This window comes from Saccoglossus kowalevskii, chromosome 17 (assembly GCF_978046115.1).
Source record: "Saccoglossus kowalevskii chromosome 17, keSacKowa6.1, whole genome shotgun sequence".
NCBI classification, from domain to species: Eukaryota; Metazoa; Hemichordata; class Enteropneusta; family Harrimaniidae; genus Saccoglossus; species Saccoglossus kowalevskii.
The window spans coordinates 16,146,419-16,169,424 of record NC_140657.1 but is presented as its reverse complement, the minus strand read 5'-3'; the positions used below and the strand labels follow the sequence as shown (position 1 = coordinate 16,169,424).

The window sequence follows — 23,006 nt, the reverse complement described above, 5'->3', positions numbered from 1 at the left end:
AACAGTTTGCCGCCAAAATTATAAACAAAAACAAAACTTATTTGAATAAATTAGTTTTAAACCACTAAAAAACGAACTATTTAGCTCCAAAAATCTACTGTAAAAGTTTGTTTTGGCAAACTAATTCTAAATCAGTGTTTTCGTGTTATTGATTTATGTATTCTGGTGGACATTTTCTTTCAAATTTTATTTAAATAGACCTATATTTCGGAGAGTTGTGTCTTTTTTGAAATAGTATTCGCTACCTTCACCAGTCAACGATAAAACTAGCTAATTAAGTTGACGTTGGCTATTTCACTGTAGCTGCGAGTCCAAAGCTATTCCTGTGTCGGTCCTCTAGTTTTTGCAATTGAGGGACTGTGGTCTTTGTGATGGTAAAATTTAGTAATTTATGATATATTTGGTGTCTTTAAATTTTTCAAAATTTCCGCGAGACGATGTCACCAGCAAACCGCAATCGATGACCCTTGACCCCGTCATTATCCGTCATAATGTATGAAAACATTAGAAAAAAAATACTACCCTCATGGTCATATACTTATCCAACATTAGAAAAAAATTATTCCATTATGTCAAATAAATCTGACCAAATAATTACAAAACTAGCAATGTTTGTACATAAAGCACAAATTCCTTAGACTTGCGTAACACAAACATGCAAATGAAAGTTGACAAAAGTAGAATAGTTTCTCGCATCAAACCATCGAAACTATCGCAAACCGATAATATATTTATTAAACTTTTACCAAAGCGAAAAACGCGACAAAAACGATTAGGTAGATGTTTGTTCCCCGGGATTTGGGGGCAGCCACTTTCTTCAATATAGAATGTAGGGAAAATATATAACAACAGTAAAGACCAAGAGATCCATACCAAACTACTGACAGCAGCAGACAACCATTCCCTGACGTTTTAGCGGTTCCACTTTGCCTGGGAAGTTCTACTCCAGTGATGTCATTTAGCCCTGAGTAATTTTGTCATCGTTCGACCTCAAAAAAATTGTTGTCTCCAGAGTTACATACGGTTTCGTGATCTGAATCCCTGGAAAACAGAAAATTTTATCATGATTTTCGCGCTGACGAGTGTTTTAATTAATAAACATGCTATCGATTGGTGATAGTTTAAATTGCGTGATATTAAGAAATGGTGTACTTTTATCGACTTGTATTTGCAATAACATTTGGTGTCGCACGTCTGTGTTACACAAGTCTATGGGGGGAACCATAGCTCTTCAGTGACGTTCAGTATAAAAACTAACAACTTTAAGGGCACCAAATGTACCAGAAAGACCGACAAAGAAAAAAGTTGTGACCCCACGGCTAGTTTCACTCAAGTCACCCAGGGTTGCTTCATCAATGCGTCATATTTACGTTTGCTCGATGTATTTAATAATGACGTTGATTTGATTTTCTCTTGATTTCTCTGTTTTCTCAGTTTCACATTTTTTGCAATTCAAGTCGCGCTTTTTTATAATTAGCCAAATACACAAACGCAAATACACGCTGCAAAATAGGTTGCAAAAGATTATTCAAGCGTTGAAATATCTCGTTCTACACGCAGAGTAAATCAGATATCGAACTGGTTTGGCTTTGCAAGCTTCTTTTGTGACGCAGATATTACGAAACTCGTTCATTATCTATTACGTAACAACACGCCCACATATCCAGTTCTACAATCAAAGGACAATTTACAAACCCAAGAACACAAAACAAATGACTGGCGGCAATCAACAAGAATATCGGTAAGTAGAAAATATATGGACGACGTAGTATACTGTAAAACATGTCTTTTTAGCTAGCACGTTATTTTAGCCAATTTAGCTAATCCGCAATTTCGCTAAATTAGAATGTCGCTAATTAGAATAGAGTATATTCTTACAGTAAGATTATTGGCAATTTAGCTAAATTAAGATTCAGTTAATTCATGCATTGAATCAAATTCGCTAAAATGATATGTAGCTATTTCAATGTGTTTTTTTGAAAACAGCGAGTATTCTATCTTCTATTACAAAAGTATCTACGTACATTTCACTGTTTTGTTACCATGGTAATGAATCGGTTTTACAATATAAACAACATTGTGTTAATTATTGTGTGTCACGTGATTTGACTGGACAGTCATTTATAGGAAAATACCTAGTCGATGCCATTCTGTAATGGATGTGGCAGGTGGCTTTAATGTGCGCAGTTTGAATATCAATTGGCAAGAAAATTATACATTAATATTCAAAGCTGTTATTATTATTATTTTAATTAGTCAATTGTCGGTTGTTGTTTTGTCGTTTACAAAAAGTATCACGTTTCATGGTATTTCACTTTTTTTTTACATTTAATCCATGTGTGATAATGACGCCGGGGAGAATGGGCGAAATTTCATGCAATAGCATAAATGTACTGTCAATAACTCATTGTGCCAGAAAGACACTAAATAAAAAATGAAATGAATGGGAAGGGGAAATTAATGAGATATACGACAGCCTGTAGTGGCCGTTGTTATCATTGAATTGCCATGGGACTAGCAACTCTGTATAAAAACATTATATTAATCAGTAAAACTAGTATATTCAAATTGACAAGATACAGCACATTACATCCAATTAATTGTCGCTTCACGTAAAATAAACTTCAGTGTCGTCGAGCATGGTCCGCTTATCGTCAGTGTCTAATTACTAAGTATTTCGGCGGTCGTATCAGAGGCGGGCACACCCAGTGAAAGTTACACGCGTAAGGGACCGTGGCGTGAGAAAAAAAGGTGTCCAAGACGCATTGTAAAGACAACGTTCCTACAATTTATGGTTCATCATTAATTTAATTGTTTATTGTGCATCGTCGGTTTATTTAGAGGCGATCTCCAGCTCACGCCCTATCAACATCGGCTATGGTAGATGTGACAGCGAATCCACTGTGGACCTCTTCGTGAAATTGTATAATTCAATTTAATGTAACGCGTACAAGGGGAACTATACACTGGGTGTGTTTGTTTTCGAGAGCGTAACCCGCGTTTTATGGGTTTTCGGTGTTGGGATTTCGATGTCATATATGCAAATAAGTGCCCTCGTCTAGGCTGCTGACTGGCCGCCCACCAATCAATTGTAATCTACAGGTACGTGGTCTTTATATTTAGTTACCATACTGTTATTCAAATGAGGTAGTTTGTGCGTGTTTTATGTTTGAGTGTGTGTGTGCTAACACCAGAAAGGAACTCCAGTTATGTCTACTTTCATTTATACGGGTCTGCATTCACCCATGTAGTTTACTGACATCCAAGTTATCACCACACCCCGGCTCTTGCTTAACACACGATGGGTAAGTAGGATTTTGTTTTACTTGTTGTCGTGACTTGTTCTCCCCGAATACCTGTAAAACAGTGACCGTAGATGTCATCGACAGTGACCGCAGCTATACAAACGAACTTGATCATATATGGAGTACGGTCGATTCACAGAAAATGTCCGTTCGACCGGGTGTCGGTCGTTCTCGCTTCTAGGGGCCAGTACCAGCATATCTCCTCTCGTCATAAGTTCTCGTGAACTAACTAGGTAGTAGCGATTGTCACATACCATGTTTGTTTGATAAATACAATTCAGTACAGCTATAGTAGCTATACAGAGAGACAATGAATAACATAAAACTGAAGTTACCACTCATTCGATGTGCTTTTTTTCCCGCGGGGCGAGACACGGTCACTGGCACGACGACACAAATAGCAGTGATGAAACGTACAGCGGAAGTATTTCCAACACCCCTATGCACCATTTCACAGTATTCTATTTTAATAGCCCATGTCCGTCAGTGCATGGCTTGTAGTTCCGTTCCATGGTCAGTGCGAAAATAACAATGCAAACGGTGTTCGGACAACTGCGTTGTTATGGAGCTCAGATTAAAAAAAAGCAAATAAAAAAAAAATTATGAAATATAGCGACTAGTTTGACGTCACTTCTGTCCCTGTGACATCACGATCGTGGTCGCTCAAGTTGTGAATGCCGACGGTATGAGTATCAATTGTTGAGACCGTCAACAAGAGGTATTGTATTCGTGCATTTGTAAACAACGTGGCCTTTCCCATGCAGCCGATGTCGTGGTAGCCTCAATAGCACGATGGTTTCCAGTGTTTTATAACAGCTGTTGCACAACCGTTTCACTAATTTTGGCCATGACAGTGTTACGTAATACCTATGTTATCTCTCTTTCAGTATGCGATAGTGTACACTTACCCACATGCCTAGAAAATTTACAAAGTAAATTAAGGAAATTTTCTATTGTTTGCTGCATGGTTATTACAAAAGTTCGTCATGTGGGATGGCGGCCTATATTCCAATTTAAAACGTGATAATGACCCCGGTAAACCACCGATATTACGTAATTGTGACGTCATTTGTAGAGATTACATTAGAAGAATGTCGATTGTTTCTGTGATCAGAATTGGCCCTTGCTACTTAGCCTGGCACTTACATCATCATTGACAAACATATATCACGTCATCATACGTATACGTTTCATATGATTTTTAAGTTGTACATGACTGACCTTTTTGTGCTCAATATTTTCTATAATATTACATTGACCATTATACACGTATAACTCAGATATGTCGTTTCTCAATTAGCATATCATAATTAACATAATTCCGATAACTGACCAATCATCGAGAGGTTATATTTGAAAAGACAACTGACGAGTCAAACGTTCTTACAGCCCATGTGTAACAAAGTTCAGCATAGTCCATTCAGTATAGTTATATTCTTACGATGGAAGCGTCATTCTGCTACCAGTATACTGCCTCGGTGACCTGTTTGCCTACATACAGTATGCCGCGTGCTGATCCCGTGGTTTTAGGTCATTGTTGACCCCAATAGGCATTATGCGTGACTCAAAAAGGCCACACATCTTGGTACTTTGTGGGCGTAAACATCACTATGAATTGAAAAATTCTTAAAGAAATGAAGCATTTGTTAATTGAAGTAAAACAGTTTAACAAAGCAAAAATTGAAAATAATAGAAATGTTTGTTGTTGGTATATAATATAAGTACATACCCAGAATGTATGATTTTCCGAAGTCATGTATAACTTGAAGATAGTTTGCTATCATTGAAAAAAAAAATATATTAAGAAATCCCTGAAATCCAGCAAAAGGGTTGGGGTACTGTATTGTTCACAATCCTGAAATAAAAATATAACCGAACTAAGTTTTCCATAAAACGACCTCGGAAATTGATCAAAAATGCGTTTTTTTGAACAGTTTACAATTGGTTCCTACGGTAGAAACATTCCATCATATTTCAAAATATTGTTAAGTGACATATGTTAAAAAAACGATATACGAAAATTTTTTGAATATTAGTATAAGTTATCCCTGGAAAATGTGTTTGCGTATGTTGTCTTGGAAACGCATCATTCTTTCTTTGTAAAAACGTTAAATATGAATGACTTGCATGTATGTGAATCATCATACAACAGTTTTTGAATGATTTACTGTGATCAATTTTGTTTATGTGTTAATGGTAGCGATTTGCCTTAATGATTAGACATACTGTGGAGTGGAAGATATTAAGCGGGTGTAATTTGCTGCTTACAGGGACATTTAATAGGTTTTAAAATCACTAATTTGTGAAGAAAACAATACATTATCATGTTACATTTAAATATTAACTGGGTTTTAATTTAACACAATAAGCCATCAGTGAAATAAGCTAAAATAAAACCCAGTCATTTATTTAGTTATATACACTACTCAACCTCAGACCATGTATGCATCAAACAGTAATAATGTTGGCGAGTTCAGTTTGCATAGTGGTTATAATCCCTATTATATGACGTTTACATCAGAATTATTACAATGTAAATATTATGCAAGTATTTATGTAAATACTATTGGGCGCTGGGCGTTCATCAATAAACATAGAATTGGTGGTTATATATGTACAAGTATACAGCAATCACCGGCACGGGATAATTTCCGGATTAGCCGACGTAGATTATAAGTGTTTACCATGCAATTATAATATCGTAAATGTTAACGTAAATTTGCGAATTGCTGCATTAATTATGATATTTATCCTACATACCCGGTTATTTACATAAATAAATGTATGTCCATCAACGTTTTTAAGTGTACATTAATAGCTATGCGGGAAAATATATACAGGTTGTTTTTGCATGTGCAGAACATTGCGCAGATCACGCGATAATACTCCCCATTAATTTACGCTAAATGTAGGTATATTATATTTTGTGTGTATTTTTTGCTGATATGGGATGTTGATGAGCCTCGTAATTAATAAAAAACCGTTTCCCGTCTTCGCCGTTATCACGTGTATTCCTGAAACACATTAAACTTGATGTTGATATTGACAGAAAAGAGGCAGATATAAATGAGTCTCAATTTTTCCGGGTTTGGTCATAATTGTTTTCATACCTGTCGACCGCGATGACATAATCATCTCATATTTACGTCACTCGCGTTAAGCGTAATAATAAGCGCATGGAGATAAAGTGAGTGTGGTTTTATCTGGTAGATACCAAAATTAATTAATTTAATGGGATTGGAGGAGTAAATTAATCACGTGTGGATTACGTAGTAGCTGTTGAAAGCCACTAATATGCACACGTTAGGGACCGTGTATTACGCGTACTTCCTTTTCATTTAGAATTGATATGAACACGTAACAGTGTATCTGTCACGTGACTCATGTAACCCGGTTCACTCCAGGTTTCAAGAGCGTGAGGGTACTTATTTACGATGACGTCATCAACTTTCGGACTTCGCGTGTCATTACCAGACCAATGTCTTCTCTGCCAGTGGGTGGACATCTGGTCATTTTCACCTTCTGGCAACCAGTGGAAACAGAGGCCGACAACTCTCAGAAAACGATACTTTGGGAACAGTGTAACAAGATTGCCCCCCCCCCCCCAGGCCTGCGTGTGAAACCTAAACATAATATACATATGGTTTCTCGGGATTACTTTCAAAGTTGCGTTTGTGCCGTTTCCTCGACTTTAGCTGTTTTCTCTGGCCCTTCGTCTGGCCTCAGACTAGTAATAAAAGTTGCTCATTATATATTCAAAAACTATTTGAGGTAAACACTAACACATTCAGTTACTTGTAACTCCCCTGATTCTTGGTCGATTCTTAAAATTCTTACACAGCTGCAAAGGTCAAAATGTCAAGAACGCATCTCCCGTTTTTTAAAAAATATCCGGATCCGTTTTACAAAGAAATACGCAATTTCCGAAGAAGCGCGAAGTGTGCAGAATATCCAGTGTTCGGTAAACTTCGATGGTGTCTATGCCAATGCTACAGAGCGTGGCACGCATAGCATATACAATTAAGCCGATTAACACCTTAAACAATAGCCGTTGCGAGTCTGTTGTATTACTAGTCTGAGGTCTGGCTTTCCACAGCACCCCGCACAGTACCCATAGAAGTACATAGAACGTTCTGTGACGTAGTTCCGCCCCGTAGCCGCCGCCCTTGTTTACGTTTTTGCGCGCGTACTTGTGCGCAGTGACTTGTTGGCAGGGACCGGTCGTTCTCAACCGGGGATAAAATAACTGCGCCGTGCATTGCTGTTGTTATTAAATATACATGTTCGCGTTGCTGTTAATAAAACAACTTATGGGTAATGTTGTCGCAGCAGGTCGTGTGCTAGGACATATCAGTGAGAGACATTTATCATCAGACATTCACATACTGGTTGCCAAAATTGGAAACATGTGACGTCACACAGTATAACAAATAAGCGTGCCGACTATAATTTTTCGCGTTTGAAGATATTGCAGTCTAAATCGAACATTTGATTTCACGAATTTGGTGTTTTAAACTTATTAGATTTAATATTCAAATTGATTTGTCATTTCGTCATTTTGTTTTTCGTCAGGTGTAAAAAGAATCTTATCTTATCTTTTGTCATTGTATTACCTGCTAACTTGCTACAAGATTTGATGACGTCACTACGTCATATATCACAGAAAGCTTAATCAATGCACTCCCGATAAGTACGTATATATGGAATATATTAGTATAGTGCCTCCCATTACCCACACACTTAGTCAATCCACGTTTAAAACTGTTGTAAATTGTATACCAGTTTTGTCTAAAAATATTCTGTGAAGGTCCACAGGGAATCGAAAAAATGAACAACAAAAATAACTCTATTCATAATTTTACGTTTTTCATCAAAGAAAAGAAGACCGAATCGGTCGAGGATCGCCAAAAAGTCATAAATGTTAGCGTACCAAAGAATGACTATAACTTCAGAAACAGCTGGATATCTAACCGGTAGTTTTACCTCGTGTCCGCCTCGTTAGAATTTAAAGCAAACGCGACTGACGTCATGACAACAGATGGAGCCTACCACTCAATGACACATGTCGACACGCTCAAACTTGTTAATTTGCAAATAGTATTATTGTCCAGTTTTGTAAAACAGTGTTTAACCATGAAGCTAAAAAAAACAAATGAAGTGGAAATTGTTTTACCGGATATATCGATATATTTCACAGGATCCGATTAGGTATAATCGTCAATACTGCCGATATTTTCGACATAACGGAAAATGAGGTCCAAAACATGCACATATATACGACGCGGCAGAAAGTGTTAAAACCATTAAATCATTTAAAACATTTCGATTTAAGTCCAAGTGCATTAACAACCCGTCGTCGATTTAAATAATCAATATCGACGATTTAAATTCATGGCTTATTACGTAGTTTTAAAAATACCAGAATATATCCGACTTTCAGAAACATACTCGAAAGTCGAATATTAATTCCACGGTAATGATGTTTACATCAGTATTCATTATCTCAATATATCAAATGTTATTCACGGAGCAACAAGAAATTAACATTCACATTGTCAGTTTCTACTGAATTAACAGCACTTGTTATAACGGATGAGACTAATGCACATTCATGTAAAGCATCGCTATGAAATTACTATTCATTTCTCGATTTTGGGAACGTGCTCCGTGAAACACATTCGAGAGTGTGAGAGACTTTGAGGAAAACCCGATACTCGGTCTACACGAACAACCAGTCAAAACCATTCGATACGTCAGATATTTCACGGAAAATGAATACTTAATTAGTACATGAAGCATTATATTGAAATTAATATTTAATTCAATATTTCTTATCCAAATAAGTGGGGGCTGTTGATTATTATTTACTTAAAATAACTATTATTACTTAAATATTTAATACAATTAATACATTGTGCATTATATTACTGTGCACTATATAGACACATCGTTATGTTGATGCACGATATTCAGGAAAGTCTGGAATCTGAATTTTAATTCCACGAAGGCAGTGATTGCATGAATAATTATTAGCGCCAATATATCGAGTAAAAACGATATGTCGAGTGTTTTACCGAGGAGATGCTGAATTGTTCGAGTTACAGACATCGAGTTACAAAAATGACCACGCCTATATTTAGAAACCACGCCCACTTTTTCAAAACCACGCTCAAAATATATAACTCGAAGTTCAATTAACAGTTAATCAAACTTTGAGTTATGGACAACATAAATTGCTAATGTTGTTTAACGTCCACATTTAGTACTTAGTAACTCGAACTTACGGGCAACATAAATTTATTGTTTTGTTTAACGTTTTATGTTTTCCGTATCTCGAAGTTCTGTTAACAGTTAATTAACATTCGGGATATTGAATTTGAACGTCAAACAGAACAACAAACCTAAGTTGCCTGTAACTCGAAGTTCGGTTAACTGTTAATTAAAGTTCTTGTTACTAAAGGTGGACGTTCAACAAAAATAAAAAAACATATTGCTCTTAACTCGAAGTTCAGCTAACTGTTAATTGAATATCGAGTTATAATTTGAGCGTGGGCCGGTTTTAAAAATATGGGCGTGATCGCTTGGGTAACTCGATGTTTTCGTAACTCGATGTATCGTAACTCGATGTCTGTATTAAGAACAATTCAGCATCTCTTTACCGAGTTTAGACCGGAAGGATAGTCCGGTCGTGGGATGTTCGTAACGGTTGCGCAATCCGGAAAAGAATATCCATGGAGGTAAAAAGAGAAGGAGTCACAGCCAAGCTTAGATCAAAGGTACCAGGATGGCCGCCGCTGTTTGTACTTAGATCAGGGAGTTTATTTGCCGAACGGATCAAGGAGGACAGTTTCCTCTTAGCGCAGTGAGGATTACCATGTATTAGCATACTACAGACGCCTTCGGCAGCATTCGGCGATTTTCGTGACAATTCTAGTCAAATTCTTATAAACACAGTCCCTATGATAGAGGGACTGTGTTATAAAAAATAAATATGGCGACGATCAATAACGCGCACGAGTTTGACTACGATGCTGAAACTGTTATGTCCTTAAATTCAGAAGACGTAAACGAAATCGAAGAGCATATTACAGACGAAGAATTGTTTTGCATATGCTGTGATTGAAACGATTGCACGAAAACAAAAAATGCAGCGAATTTCTTGTACATGGAGTATAAAGAAAATTGACGCACTGCCATAGGAAGTAGAACATACACGGGATATAAACTTTAAAAAGTGTTTTTTGGACTAAAAAACAGTACTAGCAAGGTTTCGAAACATTACAATATTACCGATTCAAAAATACAACGGAAAATGTGCTGAAAAACGAAAAATTACATAAACTTAACAAGAAATTACAAAAGACAAAGGGAATTATGGGATTAAACTTGATTAAAACAAAAGAAGTTTAGGAGGATTATTTTGGCTGTGACTCCTTCTCTTTTCACCTCCATGGAATACCAAAGCATCGCGACTAATATACATGATAACAAAGGCGCTTGTAACTGTGACAATGGAGCTAGCTCCATGCTGTGATATAGTTGTATTTTCACCTCCGATGTTAGTCTACGGTCAAACGTAGCTCTTTCAGATGTTGGCGCGTATAGCTGTCACGTGGTTGCATTTCACCTCGTACATCAAAGGCCCTTGTAACTGTGACCGTGGAGCGAGCCCCATGCTGTGATACAGTTGTATTTCACTTCCGATGTTAAAGGCGCTTGTACTACATGGGTGCATTTCACCTCTGAATTGAAAGGCGTGTGTCTTGTGACCAGGTCACACATTAATGCATATTTTCTGTACAGTGTGCATATATGATTTGTGTTTCCGTTGATTTGTTGACTATATTCCATTGGAATGGGCCTTTAAAGTTATCATAATGTTTGTTTATTTATCATAACCGACGAGCAATCACCCGACTTACCGAGGGAGGGACGGGGGAGGGGGGGGAGAGATATGTTCATAACCAAAATTGAACTATATGTAGTTCCTGTGTTCAGATAGCGATATAATAGTTTTTAAAGTAAGCAAATAACACCGAATAAACGGCAAGGTAAATACTACGTCAAATTATAGTAAAGACGTACTGCGTGCGTGACTCGAACCGGCGCTCGCGTACGACACCAAATCGCCTAGCTTCACGCCACTACACGTCTTCCCCTCGCCCACCGGGCATCCCCCAAAAAGGATGCTTATTACGTGCAGAGAACATGAAACCCGTCCACGCGATCCGCGCCACACAGCGTGGCCAGAATGCGGCAAAGGCCTTCAGATCTGGCTGTAGTAGGATGGTGAAAGTAATGGTACAGCATTATAACAGTGAATAAGTACTGAGAAATAATTTTAAACTCATAGTTGCTGTTGACATAGGGAGTAAAGTAAGCAAATAACACCGAATAAACGGCAAGGTAAAGACTATGTCTAATTATAGTAAATACGGTTACATGAGCTCAACATAAGCATACAGTACTCATTGTAACCATGCTGTCACATACAGTACTCATTGTAACCGTGCTGTCACATACAGTACTCATTGTAACCATGCTGTCACATACAGTACTCATTGTAACCGTGCTGTCACATACAGTACTCATTGTAACCGTGCTGTCACATACAGTACTCATTGTAACCGTGCTGTCACATACAGTACTCATTGTAACCGTGCTGTCACATACAGTACTCATTGTAACCATGCTGTCACATACAGTACTCATTGTAACCGTGCTGTCACATACAGTACTCACTGTAACCGTGCTGTCACATACAGTACTCATTGTAACCGTGCTGTCACATACAGTACTCATTGTAACCATGCTGTCACATACAGTACTCATTGTAACCGTGCTGTCACATACAGTACTCATTGTAACCATGCTGTCACATACAGTACTCATTGTAACCATGCTGTCACATACAGTACTCATTGTAACGGTGCTGTCACATACAGTACTCATTGTAACCATGCTGTCACATGCAGTACTCATTGTAACGGTGCTGTCACATACACTACTCATTGTAACCACGCTGTCACATACAGTACTCATTGTGACCGTGCTGTCACATACAGTACTCATTGTAACCGTGCTGTCACATACATTACTCATTGTAACGGTACTGTCACATACAGTACTCATTGTAACCATGCTGTCACATACTGTACTCATTGTAACCATGCTGTCACATTCAGTGTTCTCACATACAGTACTCATTGTAACCATGCTGTCACATGTAGTACTCATTGTAACCGCGCTGTCACATACATTACTCATTGTAACGGTACTGTCACATACAGTACTCATTGTAACCATGCTGTCACATGTAGTACTCATTGTAACCGTGCTGTCACATACATTACTCATTGTAACGGTACTGTCACATACAGTACTCATTGTAACCATGCTGTCACATGTAGTACTCATTGTAACCGTGCTGTCACATACAGTACTCATTGTATCGGTACTGTCACATACAGTACTCATTGTAACGGTACTGTCACATACAGTACTCATTGTAACCATGCTGTCACATGTAGTACTCATTGTAACCATGCTGTCACATGTAGTACTCACTGTAACCATGCTGTCACATACAGTACTCATTGTTACCATGCTGTCACATACAGTACTCATTGTAACCATGCTGTCACATACACTACTCATTGTAACCATGCTGTCACATACAGTACTCATTGTAACCATGCTGTCACATACATTACTCATTGTAACGGTACTGTCACATACAGTACTCATTGTAACCATGCTGTCACATGTAGTACTCATTGTAACCGTGCTGTCACATACATTACTCATTGTAACGGTACTGTCACATACAGTACTCATTGTAACCATGCTGTCACATGTAGTACTCATTGTAACCGTGCTGTCACATACAGTACTCATTGTATCGGTACTGCCACATACAGTACTCATTGTAACGGTACTGTCACATACAGTACTCATTGTAACCATGCTGTCACATGTAGTACTCATTGTAACCATGCTGTCACATGTAGTACTCACTGTAACCATGCTGTCACATACAGTACTCATTGTTACCATGCTGTCACATACATTACTCATTGTAACGGTACTGTCACATACAGTACTCATTGTAACCATGCTGTCACATACAGTACTCATTGTAACCATGCTGTCACATTCAGTGTTCTCACATACAGTACTCATTGTAACCATGCTGACACATACATTACTCATAGTAACCATGCTGTCCCATACAGTACTCATTGTAACGGTACTGCCACATACAGTACTCATTGTAACCATGCTGTCACATACAGTACTCATTGTAACCGTGCTGTCACATACAGTACTCATTGTAACCATGCTGACACATACAGTACTCATTGTAACCGTGCTGTCACATACAGTACTCATTGTAACCATGCTGTCACATACAGTACTCATTGTAACCGTGCTGTCACATACAGTACTCATTGTAACCGTGCTGTCACATACAGTACTCATTGTGACCATGCTGTCACATACAGTACTCATTGTAACCGTGCTGTCACATGTAGTACTCACTGTAACCATGCTGTCGCATACAGTACTCACTGTAACCGTGCTGTCACATACAGTACTCATTGTAACCGTGCTGTCACATACAGTACTCATTGTAACCATGCTGTCACATACAGTACTCACTGTAACCGTGCTGTCACATACAGTACTCATTGTAACCGTGCTGTCACATACAGTACTCATTGTAACCATGCTGTCACATACAGTACTCATTGTGACCGTGCTGTCACATGTAGTACTCACTGTAACCATGCTGTCACATACAATACTCATTGTAACCATGCTGTCACATACATTACTCATTGTAACCATGCTGTCACATACAGTACTCACTGTAACCGTGCTGTCACAAACAGTACTCATTGTAACCGTGCTGTCAAATACAGTACTCATTGTAACCATGCTGTCACATACAGTACTCATTGTGACCGTGCTGCCACATACAGTACTCATTGTAACCATGCTGTCACATACAGTACTCATTGTAACGGTACTGTCACATACAATACTCATTGTAACCATGCTGTCACATACAGTACTCATTGTAACCGTGCTGTCCCATACAGTACTCATTGTAACGGTACTGTCACATACAATACTCATTGTAACCATGCTGTCACATACAGTACTCATTGTAACCATGCTGTCACATACAGTACTCATTGTAACGGTATTGTCACATACAGTACTCATTGTAACCATGCTGTCACATACAGTACTCATTGTAACCATGCTGTCACATACACTACTCATTGTAACCGTGCTGTCACATACATTACTCATTGTAACCGTGCTGTCACATACAGTACTCATTGTAACCATGCTGTCACATACAGTACTCATTGTAACCGTGCTGTCACATACAGTACTCATTGTAACCGTGCTGTCACATACAGTACTCATTGTAACCATGCTGTCACATACAGTACTCATTGTAACGGTACTGTCACATACAGTACTCATTGTAACCATGCTGTCACATACTGTACTCATTGTAACCATGCTGTCACATTCAGTGTTCTCACATACAGTACTCATTGTAACCATGCTGTCACATGTAGTACTCATTGTAACCGCGCTGTCACATACATTACTCATTGTAACGGTACTGTCACATACAGTACTCATTGTAACCATGCTGTCACATGTAGTACTCATTGTAACCGTGCTGTCACATACATTACTCATTGTAACGGTACTGTCACATACAGTACTCATTGTAACCATGCTGTCACATGTAGTACTCATTGTAACCGTGCTGTCACATACAGTACTCATTGTATCGGTACTGTCACATACAGTACTCATTGTAACGGTACTGTCACATACAGTACTCATTGTAACCATGCTGTCACATGTAGTACTCATTGTAACCATGCTGTCACATGTAGTACTCACTGTAACCATGCTGTCACATACAGTACTCATTGTTACCATGCTGTCACATACAGTACTCATTGTAACCATGCTGTCACATACACTACTCATTGTAACCATGCTGTCACATACAGTACTCATTGTAACCATGCTGTCACATACATTACTCATTGTAACGGTACTGTCACATACAGTACTCATTGTAACCATGCTGTCACATGTAGTACTCATTGTAACCGTGCTGTCACATACATTACTCATTGTAACGGTACTGTCACATACAGTACTCATTGTAACCATGCTGTCACATGTAGTACTCATTGTAACCGTGCTGTCACATACAGTACTCATTGTATCGGTACTGTCACATACAGTACTCATTGTAACGGTACTGTCACATACAGTACTCATTGTAACCATGCTGTCACATGTAGTACTCATTGTAACCATGCTGTCACATGTAGTACTCACTGTAACCATGCTGTCACATACAGTACTCATTGTTACCATGCTGTCACATACATTACTCATTGTAACGGTACTGTCACATACAGTACTCATTGTAACCATGCTGTCACATACAGTACTCATTGTAACCATGCTGTCACATTCAGTGTTCTCACATACAGTACTCATTGTAACCATGCTGACACATACATTACTCATAGTAACCATGCTGTCCCATACAGTACTCATTGTAACGGTACTGCCACATACAGTACTCATTGTAACCATGCTGTCACATACAGTACTCATTGTAACCGTGCTGTCACATACAGTACTCATTGTAACCATGCTGACACATACAGTACTCATTGTAACCGTGCTGTCACATACAGTACTCATTGTAACCATGCTGTCACATACAGTACTCATTGTAACCGTGCTGTCACATACAGTACTCATTGTAACCGTGCTGTCACATACAGTACTCATTGTGACCATGCTGTCACATACAGTACTCATTGTAACCGTGCTGTCACATGTAGTACTCACTGTAACCATGCTGTCGCATACAGTACTCACTGTAACCGTGCTGTCACATACAGTACTCATTGTAACCGTGCTGTCACATACAGTACTCATTGTAACCATGCTGTCACATAAAGTACTCACTGTAACCGTGCTGTCACATACAGTACTCATTGTAACCGTGCTGTCACATACAGTACTCATTGTAACCATGCTGTCACATACAGTACTCATTGTGACCGTGCTGTCACATGTAGTACTCACTGTAACCATGCTGTCACATACAATACTCATTGTAACCATGCTGTCACATACATTACTCATTGTAACCATGCTGTCACATACAGTACTCACTGTAACCGTGCTGTCACAAACAGTACTCATTGTAACCGTGCTGTCAAATACAGTACTCATTGTAACCATGCTGTCACATACAGTACTCATTGTGACCGTGCTGCCACATACAGTACTCATTGTAACCATGCTGTCACATACAGTACTCATTGTAACGGTACTGTCACATACAATACTCATTGTAACCATGCTGTCACATACAGTACTCATTGTAACCGTGCTGTCCCATACAGTACTCATTGTAACGGTACTGTCACATACAATACTCATTGTAACCATGCTGTCACATACAGTACTCATTGTAACCATGCTGTCACATACAGTACTCATTGTAACGGTATTGTCACATACAGTACTCATTGTAACCATGCTGTCACATACAGTACTCATTGTAACCATGCTGTCACATACACTACTCATTGTAACCGTGCTGTCACATACATTACTCATTGTAACCGTGCTGTCACATACAGTACTCATTGTAACCATGCTGTCACATACAGTACTCATTGTAACCGTGCTGTCACATACAGTACTCATTGTAACGGTACTGTCACATACAGTACTCATTGTAACCATGCTGTCACATACAGTACTCATTGTAACCATGCTGTCACATACACTACTCATTGTAACCGTGCTGTCACATACATTACTCATTGTAACCGTGCTGTCACATACAGTACTCATTGTAACCATGCTGTCACATACAGTACTGATTGTAACCGTGCTGTCACATACAGTACTCATTGTAACCGTGCTGTCACATACAGTACTCATTGTAACCATGCTGTCACATACAGTACTCATTGTAACTATGCTGTCACATACATTACTCATTGTAACCATGCTGTCACATACATTACTCATTGTAACCGTGCTGTCACATACAGTACTCATTGTGACCGTGCTGCCACATACAGTACTCATTGTAACCATGCTGTCACATACAGTACTCACTGTAACCGTGCTGTCACATACAGTACTCATTGTAACCGTGCTGTCACATACAGTACTCATTGTAACCATGCTGTCACGTACAGTACTCATTGTAACCATGCTGTCAGATACAGTACTCATTGTAACCATGCTGTCACATACAGTACTCACTGTAACCGTGCTGTCACATACAGTACTCTTTGTAACCGTGCTGTCACATACAGTGCTCATTGTAACCATGCTGTCACATACAGTACTCATTGTAACCGTGCTGTCACATACAGTACTCATTGTAACCATGCTGTCACATACAGTACTCATTGTAACCATGCTGTCACATACAGTACTCATTGTAACGGTGCTGTCACATACAGTACTCATTGTAACCATGCTGTCACATGCAGTACTCATTGTAACGGTGCTGTCACACACAGTACTCATTGTAACCATACTGTCACATACAGTACTCATTGTAACCATGCTGTCACATTCAGTGCTCTCACATACAGTGCTCATTGTAACGGTACTGTCACATGCAGTACTCATTGTAACCGTGCTGTCACATACAGTACTCATTGTAACCATGCTGTCACATACAGTACTCATTGTGACCGTGCTGTCACATGTAGTACTCACTGTAACCATGCTGTCACATACAATACTCATTGTAACCATGCTGTCACATACATTACTCATTGTAACCATGCTGTCACATACAGTACTCATTGTAACCATGCTGTCACATACAGTACTCACTGTAACCGTGCTGTCACAAACAGTACTCATTGTAACCGTGCTGTCACATACAGTACTCATTGTAACCATGCTGTCACATACAGTACTCATTGTGACCGTGCTGCCACATACAGTACTCATTGTAACCATGCTGTCACATACAGTACTCATTGTAACGGTACTGTCACATACAATACTCATTGTAACCATGCTGTCACATACAGTACTCATTGTAACCGTGCTGTCCCATACAGTACTCATTGTAACCATGCTGTCACATACAGTACTCATTGTAACCATGCTGTCACATACAGTACTCATTGTAACCATGCTGTCACATACAGTACTCATTGTAACGGTACTGTCACATACAGTACTCATTGTAACCATGCTGTCACATGCAGTACTCATTGTAACCATGCTGTCACATGTAGTACTCACTGTAACCATGCTGTCACATACAATACTCATTGTAACCATGCTGTCACATACATTACTCATTGTAACCATGCTGTCACATACAGTACTCACTGTAACCGTGCTGTCACATACAGTACTCATTGTAACCGTGCTGTCACATACAGTACTCATTGTAACCGTGCTGTCACATACAGTACTCATTGTGACCGTGCTGCCACATACAGTACTCATTGTAACCATGCTGTCACATACAGTACTCATTGTAACGGTACTGTCACATACAATACTCATTGTAACCATGCTGTCACATACAGTACTCATTGTAACCGTGCTGTCCCATACAGTTCTCATTGTAACGGTACTGTCACATACAGTACTCATTGTAACCATGCTGTCACATACAGTACTCATTGTAACCATGCTGTCACATACAGTACTCATTGTAACGGTATTGTCACATACAGTACTCATTGTAACCATGCTGTCACATACAGTACTCATTGTAACCATGCTGTCACATACACTACTCATTGTAACCGTGCTGTCACATACATTACTCATTGTAACCATGCTGTCACATACAGTACTCATTGTAACCATGCTGTCACATATAGTACTCATTGTAACGGTGCTGTCACATACAGTACTCATTGTAACCATGCTGTCACATGCAGTACTCATTGTAACGGTGCTGTCACACACAGTACTCATTGTAACCATACTGTCACATACAGTACTCATTGTAACCATGCTGTCACATTCAGTGCTCTCACATACAGTGCTCATTGTAACGGTACTGTCACATGCAGTACTCATTGTAACCGTGCTGTCACATACAGTACTCATTGTAACCATGCTGTCACATACAGTACTCATTGTGACCGTGCTGTCACATGTAGTACTCACTGTAACCATGCTGTCACATACAATACTCATTGTAACCATGCTGTCACATACATTACTCATTGTAACCATGCTGTCACATACAGTACTCATTGTAACCATGCTGTCACATACAGTACTCACTGTAACCGTGCTGTCACAAACAGTACTCATTGTAACCGTGCTGTCACATACAGTACTCATTGTAACCATGCTGTCACATACAGTACTCATTGTGACCGTGCTGCCACATACAGTACTCATTGTAACCATGCTGTCACATACAGTACTCATTGTAACGGTACTGTCACATACAATACTCATTGTAACCATGCTGTCACATACAGTACTCATTGTAACCGTGCTGTCCCATACAGTACTCATTGTAACCATGCTGTCACATACAGTACTCATTGTAACCATGCTGTCACATACAGTACTCATTGTAACGGTACTGTCACATACAGTACTCATTGTAACCATGCTGTCACATACAGTACTCATTGTAACCATGCTGTCACATGTAGTACTCACTGTAACCATGCTGTCACATACAATACTCATTGTAACCATGCTGTCACATACATTACTCATTGTAACCATGCTGTCACATACAGTACTCACTGTAACCGTGCTGTCACATACAGTACTCATTGTAACCGTGCTGTCACATACAGTACTCATTGTAACCGTGCTGTCACATACAGTACTCATTGTGACCGTGCTGCCACATACAGTACTCATTGTAACCATGCTGTCACATACAGTACTCATTGTAACGGTACTGTCACATACAATACTCATTGTAACCATGCTGTCACATACAGTACTCATTGTAACCGTGCTGTCCCATACAGTTCTCATTGTAACGGTACTGTCACATACAGTACTCATTGTAACCATGCTGTCACATACAGTACTCATTGTAACCATGCTGTCACATACAGTACTCATTGTAACGGTATTGTCACATACAGTACTCATTGTAACCATGCTGTCACATACAGTACTCATTGTAACCATGCTGTCACATACACTACTCATTGTAACCGTGCTGTCACATACATTACTCATTGTAACCGTGCTGTCACATACAGTACTCATTGTAACCATGCTGTCACATACAGTACTCATTGTAACCGTGCTGTCACATACAGTACTCATTGTAACCGTGCTGTCACATACAGTACTCATTGTAACCATGCTGTCACATACAGTACTCATTGTAACGGTACTGTCACATACAGTACTCATTGTAACCATGCTGTCACATACAGTACTCATTGTAACCATGCTGTCACATACACTACTCATTGTAACCGTGCTGTCACATACATTACTCATTGTAACCGTGCTGTCACATACAGTACTCATTGTAACCATGCTGTCACATACAGTACTGATTGTAACCGTGCTGTCACATACAGTACTCATTTAACCGTGCTGTCACATACAGTACTCATTGTAACCATGCTGTCACATACAGTACTCATTGTAACTATGCTGTCACATACATTACTCATTGTAACCATGCTGTCACATACATTACTCATTGTAACCGTGCTGTCACATACAGTACTCATTGTGACCGTGCTGCCACATACAGTACTCATTGTAACCATGCTGTCACATACAGTACTCATTGTAACCATGCTGTCACATACAGTACTCATTGTAACCATGCTGTCACATACAGTACTCATTGTAACGGTGCTGTCACATACAGTACTCATTGTAACCATGCTGTCACATGCAGTACTCATTGTAACGGTGCTGTCACACACAGTACTCATTGTAACCATACTGTCACATACAGTACTCATTGTAACCATGCTGTCACATACAGTACTCATAGTAACCATGCTGTCACATTCAGTGCTCTCACATACAGTGCTCATTGTAACGGTACTGTCACATGCAGTACTCATTGTAACCATGCTGTCACATACAGTACTCATTGTAACCGTGCTGTCACATACAGTACTCATTGTAACCGTGCTGTCACATACAGTACTCATTGTGACCATGCTGTCACATACAGTACTCATTGTAACCGTGCTGTCACATGTAGTACTCACTGTAACCATGCTGTCGCATACAGTACTCACTGTAACCGTGCTGTCACATACAGTACTCATTGTAACCGTGCTGTCACATACAGTACTCATTGTAACCATGCTGTCACATAAAGTACTCACTGTAACCGTGCTGTCACATACAGTACTCATTGTAACCGTGCTGTCACATACAGTACTCATTGTAACCATGCTGTCACATACAGTACTCATTGTGACCGTGCTGTCACATGTAGTACTCACTGTAACCATGCTGTCACATACAATACTCATTGTAACCATGCTGTCACATACATTACTCATTGTAACCATGCTGTCACATACAGTACTCACTGTAACCGTGCTGTCACAAACAGTACTCATTGTAACCGTGCTGTCAAATACAGTACTCATTGTAACCATGCTGTCACATACAGTACTCATTGTGACCGTGCTGCCACATACAGTACTCATTGTAACCATGCTGTCACATACAGTACTCATTGTAACGGTACTGTCACATACAATACTCATTGTAACCATGCTGTCACATACAGTACTCATTGTAACCGTGCTGTCCCATACAGTACTCATTGTAACGGTACTGTCACATACAATACTCATTGTAACCATGCTGTCACATACAGTACTCATTGTAACCATGCTGTCACATACAGTACTCATTGTAACGGTATTGTCACATACAGTACTCATTGTAACCATGCTGTCACATACAGTACTCATTGTAACCATGCTGTCACATACACTACTCATTGTAACCGTGCTGTCACATACATTACTCATTGTAACCGTGCTGTCACATACAGTACTCATTGTAACCATGCTGTCACATACAGTACTCATTGTAACCGTGCTGTCACATACAGTACTCATTGTAACGGTACTGTCACATACAGTACTCATTGTAACCATGCTGTCACATACAGTACTCATTGTAACCATGCTGTCACATACACTACTCATTGTAACCGTGCTGTCACATACATTACTCATTGTAACCGTGCTGTCACATACAGTACTCATTGTAACCATGCTGTCACATACAGTACTGATTGTAACCGTGCTGTCACATACAGTACTCATTGTAACCGTGCTGTCACATACAGTACTCATTGTAACCATGCTGTCACATACAGTACTCATTGTAACTATGCTGTCACATACATTACTCATTGTAACCATGCTGTCACATACATTACTCATTGTAACCGTGCTGTCACATACAGTACTCATTGTGACCGTGCTGCCACATACAGTACTCATTGTAACCATGCTGTCACATACAGTACTCACTGTAACCGTGCTGTCACATACAGTACTCATTGTAACCGTGCTGTCACATACAGTACTCATTGTAACCATGCTGTCACGTACAGTACTCATTGTAACCATGCTGTCAGATACAGTA

At 39.3% G+C, this 23,006-nt stretch overlaps 1 protein-coding gene across 1 annotated transcript in view; it reads left to right on the top strand.

The window, feature by feature from the left end:
* Positions 1-3,154: 3,154 nt before the first annotated feature.
* Positions 3,155-23,006, top strand: part of LOC146732688 (uncharacterized) — a 77,064-nt gene continuing 57,212 nt past the window's right edge. The window contains exon 1 of the mRNA XM_085492201.1: positions 3,155-3,305. Within this exon, the coding sequence (XP_085348327.1) occupies positions 3,302-3,305 (4 nt within the window). The 5' untranslated portion in view covers positions 3,155-3,301. The remainder of the gene's footprint in view (positions 3,306-23,006) is intronic.